We start from the raw sequence: 11,511 nt of genomic DNA, 5'->3' as shown, positions 1-11,511 counted from the left end.
CCGCAGTACAAAACGTCTGATTCTATTTTAATATATTAACTCTTGCCAGTAAGTGCCTTATATATTATAAGATTAATGTTATATAAATTATAGTTTGCGGTCGTAGTTCAAAGTTTTTTTTTTTTATTATTTGAAATGATGTATCCTCTACTGCTGACCATAGACAAGTGAACTGTCAAGTTTTTTTTTTTTTATTTTAGTGATATATTGTCTACTGCTGGATATAGACAATTGAACTATCAATTGTTTAATGGTAAACAGAAGTTATGTGCCGCGAACTCCATTATACATTGCAATGTAATGTCTTCCTTTAATAACACGCATGTAAGCTTTATATTAGAGTATATTATTATGTAGAATGCTAAACTCCTGTTAATTATATCTTTTATTAAGTATAAAAATTTTGTTATATCAATTTAGTATATTTTAATATAACGCCTTTATGTTTAGGCTTTAGTATTATGAAATATTGCGATTTATAAGATAGTAAAGTTCTATTATACTAAATTATTGTATTATTTTATTATTATTATTGTTTCAGTCGATAACTGTCCACTGCTGGACATAAGCCTTCCCTTTTATTAATTTCTAACGTTCTAGATATGAACTAAACATATTTTCTCTGACTACCCACAAATTATTCCAAAATAATTCCATCTCATAGGGGAAGGGGATTATTAATAATGCGGTCTACCAGTCCCATTATTAAACAATATGTCCAACCACGTCGACCTCCACGTGGTCCTCCCTGGAAACTATCGTGCTGAATTCCAGGAGAATTTCCTGAATTCCAATTCATCACGATGGGTTAGACTTTAAGAAATGTTGTAAGAGGGACGCTGTTACCCATCCCTCGCCCTCCCTTAGTCGCCTCTTACGACATCCAAAAGGAAGATGTGGTCCATTCTATGCCGGGACATGGCATATTATTTTTTATTGTATTTTTTATTATTTGTTAATACAACGTCACACGCCCTGTACAAACTGTGGTTATCCAAACATTATAATCATGATATTTATATGATAACTCAAACAAATCGTTTTTCTAAACAATAAAAATACCTAATTTGATAAATTGAGATTACGTTCCACAAAAATAAAATCGGCGTCAACTGTAGTTGTATCAGTTATTTTCATTTCACAATACTAAACCGATTTGGATGAAGTTTCTATGGGACCAATCTATAAGTATACATACCCTTTTAGTTAAGAAAAAAAAATCAAATCGATTTCTAACTAACGGAGTTATAACAAACTTAAATAAAAATGCAACCGACTTGAGAACATTCTATTTTTTTGAAGTCGGTTGAAAAAGTAAAAAACAACAGGTACCTACGTTATGAGTCACGAACATTTTGAAACTGACACTCTGTTATATGGATGTTTCTTTTTATGTAATTTGAAATGGCACAGAAGTTGATAGGCCACCCCATGGAATACACGTCATAGAATACTGTGTGATACCCTTGGTGTTCTTATCCCTTTCAGACCTGAACGATACGGGTGTGAGTTGTAACTTTAAAAAATTCTAAAACCGCGCGCAATTCATTTTTGCGCACGAAGCTGAAATAATTTGATAGTGAGATTCTAAACCAGCCAATAAGAAATCAGTTTAACGGTTAGGTGGTGCAGTAGTCTCGTGCCGGCAAGGTGGCTTGGTTCCAAAACACGAAAATATATTTAATATGAATGAAAAAAAATCTTGGGTCTGAAAGGGATAAGCGTTAGTATTACTTTAGATTGAGAGGTTATGTCCCTGTACCTGGTAATCTCATTGCCATCTAGTTTTACTCTTTAATACGTAGCACCTTATAATACTACGTTTATATTTTAAACTGAAACACAGGCATACAAGCAATAGCTGCTCTCAGAAACACAGACAGGTAGAGCTACCATCACACCGAAAGACTTATACGTTTTAACCTTAGATTATATAGATAGAGTATAGAGCCTCAAAAACGGCCCAACTTTTTGTCAGCTAATTATCATTATTTTTTTATGGGTGTAATGGTATGGTAACCCCGCCTGCGCTAACGTGCGTAAACAATCATTTTATTTATTAAATAATACGTCAACATACATTTTGTGTGTAAATATATAGAATACTGATAAAAACAGACTCAGTTAAATGTATAATTATGGGGGGAAAGGGATTGTTACTAATGGAGACTAAGAATCCCATTGCTAGCAATATACCCAACCAGGTCGACCTCCTTGCGGTTCCCCCTGGAAACTACCATGATTAATTCCTGATGAATTCATCATGATGGGCTAACTGGCCTGTTTTCATTCTCATCGATCACCCTTCACTAGTGCTCCGCCAGCGTATCCCGTTAGCGCAGGCGGGGTTACCATTCCATTTTCATCCATAAAAAAAAATCCCCCCTAAAAAACCGTCGTGCTAAATTCCAGGTGTATTCATCACGATGGGCTAACTATCATTTTCACCTGTCAACCTTCACTAGTGCCCCGCCAGCGTATACTGTTAGCGTAGATGGGGTTACCATTGCATTATCATCCATCCGAAGCTCGTATTGGCGTTTTGACGTAGTTTGGCGTAAGACAGCTTCGTTCTTATATAGAACACGCGAGAGGGGTAACAGTATCCTGAACATGTTTGTAAATAAATAGTTCTCTCGTGAGAATGCTTGCCAAAAGGACAAGATCATTATTAGTGATTAAGTATTAACATAGTTTTTAAATACACTTACTAACAAAAATGGGCCCAAGTCGCCTAAAATAAAAAAAAAAACTCTTAAAACGTAACGTCTATGATCAGTTATAAACAGTACTACAAGAATAAATACTGGTAGCGCCTAATAATGATAAGCAAGTTTACCTTCCACTTAGCTACCTTCAGTATACAATCTAAATTTAGAACAAAGTACATTCAATATCACTATAAATTACTGAAGATACATTCAAACTAACAAATATTTGTATCACCGGCACTAATGTAATTAGATATCCTTTTATTACGGCTTACATCACATTGTAATCAATGTCGCTTTTTGAACAAATAAAGTTGAGTATATAACGAGAATTATGTGCTACTACATGCATTTGCAAAAGGTGAAGGGAGCAATGCAAGATGGTTGGCGAAAATGTAACAGTTAAGAACTTGTTGAAGTTGGAAGATGTTTTGAACGAGAAGCAATTGCATCGCGTTATAGAGCAATCGCTGACGGACCAGAGTAATTGGAAAATTTCACATACAGAGATACGATCAGCCACTGATGGTCTGGCGGGCTTCCTCGGCGATCACCTCAGGGCGACGTTGCACGTGATGGTGAATGGATCAACGGAGAAGATACAGCTGTTTATCAAACGCGTACCGTGTGGAAACAAGCCAAAAGCAGAGTTCATTGAAGCCAATAATTTTTTCAAACGTGAACAGATGATGTTTCAGTTAATTGAGGAGATGAAAGCCGCTAATGGTGAGAGAGATAGATTCAGATTTATATAAAATTTTATACTAGTACACTTATCAAAACTCTGTGCTCATATCTACGTGGGCTTCTGCTCCATTTTCTGGCTTATAAGTATAACTATATTTCAGATAATGATAGCTTTTTTTTATTACATAATTGTGTAGGTATATCACTGATTCAAATACTTCATCATGAAACAAACTACATATACTTTTTGATTTTTTTATGCAACTTAGAATGGCAAACAAGATGATGGCCCACCTGATGGAAAGTGGTAACCGTCGCCTATACACATGACCAATACCATGGACATAACAGAGTATATTATTTCGCCTATGATACCACCCAATGCATCGTCATTCCTGAGGACTCAGGTATTATTCCTCTTGATATTTCGGTCTGAATACTGTGGTATGCAATCCTTTATCGGTAAGAATACAACATGTGACCACTCTTTCGTCTTCAGGGTTTTGTGAACTGTAAACCGATCCAAATACATATATATACTTTTATTATTATTTCAGCCGTTAACTCTGTTTAAGTCCACTGCTTAAGCCTTCCCCATAAGGGGAGTTTTACCAGTAGTTGCCGCACTTGGCAAACCGCAGTTAGGTTTTTAGAAATGATATAAAAGGGACGCTGCTGCCCATCCCTCGCCCTCTCTTAGTCGCCTCTTATCACATTCACGGGAAAAGGAGTGGCCCATTCTATACCGGGACCATATGGCGAATACATAGGTTATTAAATAAACCATATGTTTTCAGATTCAAACCCTTGGTGTGCAAAAGCACTAATATACACGAAATTACTTCTCGTGATGCAAGATTTAAGCGAACAGGGATACTCGACACGTCCAACACTCGAAACGTTTGACTTGCCACATGTGCGGATTATTGCATCGACCATTGCTCGCTACCACGCAGATTTAGCCAACTACCAGACGAAGAGAAGCATCGATGAAAATCATCATTGGACCTTCATGGAACAATATCGGGACATACTACAAGAGCCTACGTTCAAAGATTCGCCGTGGATTCGCTGCGCTGCCAAATTAACATCTAACTTCCTGAAAATATTTTCTAATAAATACAATAATATACCAAATATTGAATCGAAACTAACGGAGCTATATATCGAAGGTTGTAACAGCTTTAAAGAATACAGTAACACCTTGAACGTGCTGAATCATAAAGATTTGTGGGCGAACAACATAATGTTCCGATACGAGAAAGGAGTGCCGTGTAATGCATTGCTCATAGACTTCCAGTGCTTGCGCTACGGACCGCCAGCCTTCGATCTCACCTTATTATTGTACTGCACAACCTCTAGATGTTTCCGGAAGCAGTACGAGAACGAAATCTTCCGTCATTACTACTCAGTTTTCTCGGAACAACTCGAGGATTATACTAAAGAGAAACTGGAACATTTAGGATACGATGAGAAGGAATTCTTGTGTTGGTGTGAAAAGAGTCGTATGTTCGGACTAGTGTTCGCGATTACTGTTTTCCCTTACGTGTTGATGGAGCCGAGAACAGCTCAAAGGAATTTCGACGATCCGGAGACATATGATAAATACTTGAATGACGATCGCACGGAACCCGTGCTGGCGCACTGCTATGAGAATGCCGAGTACATGTCAAGACAACTGGATGTGTGTGAAGAATTCGTAGAAAGATATGTCTTAAACTTGAACTGATGTAAATATATGAACAAAATATGCATACAAGTATTTAACAGCGTCCCAAGACCCCGAGATGCTAGTTAAAAACCATGTAGTCAACATTTGCAGGTATTTTAAAGTTAAAATAGAAAGGCAAACTAACCTCCACCTCTCGGGGTTTTGAGAGGCGATTTTTCTTATGGTCTTTGAGATAGTTATGAGCTTCAAAGATTTTTTTATGACTTAGTCCTTTTCCAGTGGCTAAATTTCTAAAGATTATCTTAGGGCTTTCAACTAAGGTGATCGAAGTGTTGCATTACTCTTTATAGAAATAACCGTATTAAACTATTTTTTTTTTTTTATACAACTTAGAATGGCAAACAAGCTGACGGCCCACCTGATGGAAAGTGGTAACCGTCGCCTATACACATGAGCAGTAAGGACATAACAGACACACACATCGAAGTGTTGCATCAGGACTCAGGTGTTATTCCTCTGTTAAATACACGCCATATCCCACAAACCGAAACACAGCCATGCAAACACAACTGCTTCAAGAAACACGAATGGGACAGAGGTAATATAAAAGTCTCTCTCTGAAAATAATGCTACAACTGAAAATATGTATTTTGAGTTTATTTATTTATTTATAGGATTACCAACACAAGATACAGCTAAACATTTCAATACAATACACTGGTAGATTAGATCTAACTGTTCTTACATTTATAGGCAACCACAGCATGCCTTGTGTTTGACAAACATTAAAATATTAGTAGGTTTTCGCTCAGAGTAGCGAGCGAGAGTACTTGTGGATTCCAGAAGTAGAAAAACCAATGAAACTATTCTAGATGACTTATCTATATAAAATATACGTAAGTTAGACATTCACGAACACAACTATAAAAAGCGCATCCAATTTAGTGCAGTATTTTTTTGGGTGATACCGGAACGAAGTTACAGACAGACAAAATTTCTAAAAATTATTGTTTCCACACCTATTGATCTTATTTGTTTTTTATGGATGACAACACAATGGCAACCCCGCCTGTACTAACGGTATATGCTGGCAGGGCACCAGTGAGGGGTGATAGGTGAGAAGAAAAGACAGATCAGTTAGCTCATCGTGATGAATACACCTGGAATTCAGCACGATGGTTTCCAGGGGGACCACGTGGAGGTCAAGCTAACAGGCCATATTGCTAGCAATGGGACTGGTAATCCGCGTTGCTAACAATCCCTCCCCCCATATTGGTCTTATTAAAACCGCTTATATTTCTTAAATATCTTCTATGCAGAGACATCGTCTTGTTACAATTATATTAGTAAGACCTGTGGAAGGGGGAGGGGATCGTTGGTAAAGCGGGCTACCAGTTCCATTGCTAGCAATACTCTATCAGATCGACCTCCACGTGGGCCTCCTGGAAACTATCATGCTCAATCCTAGGTGTATTCATCGCGATGGGCTAACTAACCTACATTCATTCTCACCTGGTGCCCCGCCAGTGTATATACCGTTAGCGCGGGCGGTGTTACAATTCCATTATCACCCATATTTATATTTTATTAAAAAAAAAAGACCTGTGGAACATTAAGTTTAAATATAAAAAATAGGTGTCATGATTTGTTACAACTGCTTCGATCAATATTAACATAAATAAATATGGCTACATTTGTTATCTTGCAATTTATATATTATTTAAATATATATTTATTATCAGACATCTAACGTATCTGTCTACATAAATCAAAACGTCAGTTTATAAGTAAACAAAGTTAAGAATATAATGACTGATTACTGTGAGAAGTCGAACCGTTTAATGACTCGTCAGTCGGGCTTGGTTCGTGTTTATAATAATGTAAGTATGAATAGACAGATAAACATGTTTTTCGATGTCTGCTTTTATAAGAACTAATTTTTATTAAAACATATTTTATTATGAAACCGTGATTATTTAAAGAGTAATAATAAAATTTAAAAATCATTGGTATTTTCTCTAGTCATCAAGTCAGTATAATTTGTTATAATAGGACTAATGAAAATTTAAAAAATAAATCAAAACCCGACCAAGGGTGTTCTTATGTCCAATAATTTTACCAAAGGGAGACTTTGTACAAAAATTGTTTACTTGGGTACCTCTGTCCCATTCGTGTTTCAACCGTGAAGCAGTTCTGTTTGCATGGCTGTGTTTCGGTTTGAAGGGTGCAATATGGCGTGTATTTACAGGGTACAGAGGAATAATACCTGAGTACATGGGCGAAACAGCCATGGTACTGTCTGATAGGTAAACGGTGGCAAACAGGCATACAGCCCGTCTGATGGTAAACGGTCACTGTAGCCTATGGACGCCTGCAACACTAGCGGTGTCACGTGCGTCTTACCGATTTTTAAAGAAATCTTAATACACGCTTTTTGAAGAATCCCATACTGTAGTCTCTAGGAAAAACCTCGGCAGAGAGCTTATTCCACAGCCTGAGCGTTCATGGGAGATTTTTTTATACAACTTAAAATGGCAAACAAGCTGACGGCCCACCTGATGGAAAGTGGTAATCGTTGCCTATAGACATGAGCAGTACCATGAACACAACAGAGTACACTGTTTTGCCCATTATACCCCCCATGCGTTGCCATTCCTGAGGACTCAGGTGTTATTCCTCTGTACCCAGTAAATGCACGCCATATCCCACCCTTCAAACCGAAACAGAGCCATGCAAACACAACTGCTTCACGGTTGAAACACGAATGGGACAGAGGTACCTAAGCAATCGACTTTTGTACAAAGTCTCCCTTACAAAGTTTGATCGCCGGGAATGAATACCTTTTCCTACTGGCGCATACCAACAAGTTGATGTTTATGATTGTAAAATATAACATAAGATTACCCTTAAACGACACACCCCAGTGATGCAAGCGGCCAGCTGTCGCTCGCCCGTTATGGTCACTACAATCGGTGTCACTCGCACAAAGCACATACGTGCACAGCACATACTGCCGCGACAAACTTCGCCATATTCAGAATGACAAATATCCATTCCCTAACTCGCTGAGCTTGTTTTTGCTATAACATGTTGCAAAGTTCCTTGATATCTGCTTAATATACATCATTACGTATAATTAATCTAATGAAAGTGCTAATGGCAGTTTGATGTATTTTTTTTATAGCGAGTAACGGAGATGTATCTATCATTGATCATGCACATTTAATACTAAATGTTTAAAACAGTTTTAGCGATTATATTATTTGCCGCCTTGACGGTTCTTCTTTTTTTTTTAGTAGGTACGTTTGTTCCGTTATGGAACAGGCTAAGGTCGGAGACCATGCTGCCTAATCTTCAGTATGATAAAATTCTTCAAAGATCTTGTCTATTTTTTTTTACAGAATTGAAGGCTCAGGAATAAACTGATACAGTCTCCTTCTGATAATATAATACTAATACCATCAGACGGGTTACTTGCTGGTTTGCCATCTTTATTGTAAAAAAAAAAAAAACAGAATAAAGAAATAATAAAATAAATTCTTTTTAGAGATAAATATTGCGTGACGCCTGAGGAAAGGTCTATATATTGTCAACTTCTGCTGTGAAGCAGCAATGCGTATATACTTCACTCTGTAGGTTAAGATGATAATGCTACCTCTAACCCTAGAAGAATTTCGGGAGCCCTATTAGCAGCCTCTGTGTGTTAATTAATGAGGCATAATCTGAGCGTTCAGTGTCGTGCTTGTTATAGGCAACAGATACCACCTTCAATCAGGTAGTTCTGTAGCGTTAAATTGTACAAAAGTCTAGCTGTATCCTGTGGCTTCGCTCGTGATTGTATCATAGTTAGCCATAAACTATCCACTGCTGAACATAGTCCTCCCCCTATTTGAAGGGATGGGGGGTTGCTAGAATTTTCCACGCTTAGCACGCAGGTTGGCAACCACAGTTAGGCTTTTATAATGTTTTAATAGGAACGTTGCTGCATATCACTCGACCATTTAATTCTCTTAGTCGACTCATACGACACCTACAAAAAGGGAAAAGAAAAGGGTGGCCAATCGTATTATAAACAGCCTTCCTTCCTTGATAAAGGAGTTACCAATGCAAAAACAATTTTTGAAATAAACTATTCCACTTTCTTAATATAGATTCATCACTTAAATGCCTTTAAGAAAATTTGTTTTTTGTAATCGCTGGAATTCTCTGAAAGCGTCCTATTTTGCAAGTTATGACTTGGTTACTGTAGTAGGACTCGAGTCCTACAGTGGACTTGAGCATAGTAGTGTTTATATCATGGAATAGGAATAATAAGAGTCGTGAAGGTCGGCCGGTGCATCCTGCAGCGACTACTCAGGCCGCGCGGTCGCGCTCGCCCGTGACCGGCCGCTCGCCCGCAGGACTAGAATGCATTATAATGCACGTACTTGTGTTTTACATTTACATCATAGTATATATTGCACAACACTAGGTTAAAACAGAAATACTTAATAGAAAAATAGGTAGGTAATCCTTCTAATCATTTCCTATCTCACTGCGTTAGATTGGCTGGAAGTATTATGGGAACAATCTGGAAGTCTTTTTCAAAATCGGTTTACAACTGGCGGAGTAACGTAATGTAATATAAAAATGTTTATTGTACATAATATACATTGAATACATTAAAAGACTGTGTTTGCATGGCTGTGTTTCGGTTTGAAGGATGGGATATGGCGTGAATTTACTGGGTACAGAGGAATAACATCTGAGTCCTCAGGAATGGCAACGCATGGGGGATATCATGGACGAAACAGTATATTCCGTTATGTCCATGGTACTGCTCATGTCTATAGGCGACGGTTACCACTTTCCATCAGATGGACCGTCAGCTTGTTTGCCATTGTAAGTTGTATAAATAAAAATATACGATGACGGACTTATACAATAGATCTCTTGCAGTCAACCTTTGAGAAGCTGAAAGAAAACTATAGAACGCTCATGGGTAAAAACCGTACAGCTAAAGATAAACTCAAAGTTATGAGGTAACTTGGAGTTATGAGACAACACATAAAAAAAAATTATCATGGGGAGTGCTCTGAAGAATTGTTCGGATTGATACCTGCTGCAGATTTTCACCATCGTACAACCCGCCATAAACTAAAATTTCATCCCAACCATCTGGACGAGTGGCGGTCCTCCACCGTGCGTTTTTCAAGGCACTTTCTTCCACGCACAACCACTCTTTGGAATCAACTTCCAGCAGCAGTATTTCCGAACCGATACGACAACATAACGTTCAAGAAAAGAGCATATTCCTTTTTAAAAGGCCGGCAGCACACCTGCAATGCCGTAGGTGTTGTAGGTGACCATGGGCGGCGGTACCAATCCAACCCAATCCAACATCTTTTTCAGACTTCCGTCCAATTTCCATTCTTCCATTTCTTTCTAAAGCTCTCGAGCGACTTGTCCATCAACAACTAAATGAATTCCTATCCAAGAATGATCTTTTTAATCCCTTCCAATCAGGTTTCCGTGCCGGTCATAGTACGACTACTGCTCTTGTCAAAATCACCGACGATATCCGTCATGGTATGGAAAACTCACAGCTTACGGTTTTAACATTGTTAGACCTAAGTAATGCTTTTAATACTGTCGATTTTGATATATTATTAGGAAGATTGCGTTCTCTCAACATATCTCCAGCCGTAATCGAGTGGTTTCAAAGTTACCTGAATGGGCGCCAGCAACGCATTCGTACTGAAGATAGCTCTTCATCATGGTGTCGCATGCTAGCTGGTGTACCTCAGGGTGGCGTCTTATCTCCTTTACTTTTTTCGTTATTTATTAACACCATCACTATTCAACTTCGCTCTTCCTACCACCTTTATGCAGATGATCTTCAAATTTACTCACACGCTCCATTTCATGATTTAGACTCTGCGATATATTCAATAAACAAAGATCTGGCACACATTTCGAGCTGGTGTAAATCATTTGGATTAACTGTAAACCCTAATAAAACGCAGGCTATTATTATCGGGAGCCCCAACTATATTTCAAGAATTTGCTGGGAAAATCTGCCTAATATAATGTTCGACGGGATATCTGTGGACTATAAAGATTTTGTAAAGGATCTCGGAATATATCTTGACAGAACGCTATCCTGGAGCACCCAAATAACAGAGATTAGTAGGAGGGTCTTTGCGATTGTGGGCTCACTCAGAAGATTACGTAATTTTTTACCTATGGCCACTAGAGTTGCGCTTGCTCACTCCCTTGTCCTTCCTGTCCTTGACTATGCTGATACCTGCTACATTGATCTCACCGAAGACCAACTTAATAAACTTGAGCGTCTCCAAAACCTGTGTATTAGATTTATATTTGGACTTCGTAAATACGACCACATCTCTAATTTTCGCACTCAGCTCAAGTGGCTCCCAATACGTCGACGCCGAGATTGGC

The 11,511-nt window shown here is 38.2% G+C and overlaps 1 protein-coding gene across 1 annotated transcript; it reads left to right on the top strand.

Annotated features, from left to right (window-relative positions):
- The first annotated feature begins 3,057 nt into the window (after positions 1-3,057).
- Positions 3,058-5,150, top strand: LOC128201203 (uncharacterized). The gene is made up of 2 exons (XM_052897435.1): positions 3,058-3,437; positions 4,196-5,150. Exons 1-2 carry the CDS (start codon positions 3,092-3,094, stop codon positions 5,125-5,127), a joined length of 1,278 nt encoding a protein of 425 aa, XP_052753395.1. The 5' UTR covers positions 3,058-3,091; the 3' UTR covers positions 5,128-5,150.
- The last annotated feature ends 6,361 nt before the right edge of the window (positions 5,151-11,511 follow it).

Source organism: Galleria mellonella, unplaced genomic scaffold, assembly GCF_026898425.1.
Source record: "Galleria mellonella isolate WM207_F2 unplaced genomic scaffold, CSIRO_AGI_GalMel_v1 utg36, whole genome shotgun sequence".
Lineage (NCBI taxonomy): Eukaryota > Metazoa > Arthropoda > Insecta > Lepidoptera > Pyralidae > Galleria > Galleria mellonella.
The sequence above is the reverse complement of the archived record's forward strand: the minus strand, read 5'-3'. Positions and strand labels throughout refer to the sequence as shown.

Bases quoted from the DNA above. Each gene is read 5' to 3' on its own strand.
- LOC128201203 (XM_052897435.1), top strand. From the start codon at position 3,092: ATGGTTGGCGAAAATGTAACAGTTAAGAACTTGTTGAAGTTGGAAGAT. The intron at 3,438-4,195 runs GTGAGAGAGATA...ATATGTTTTCAG, and splicing joins GGAGATGAAAGCCGCTAATG to ATTCAAACCCTTGGTGTGCA.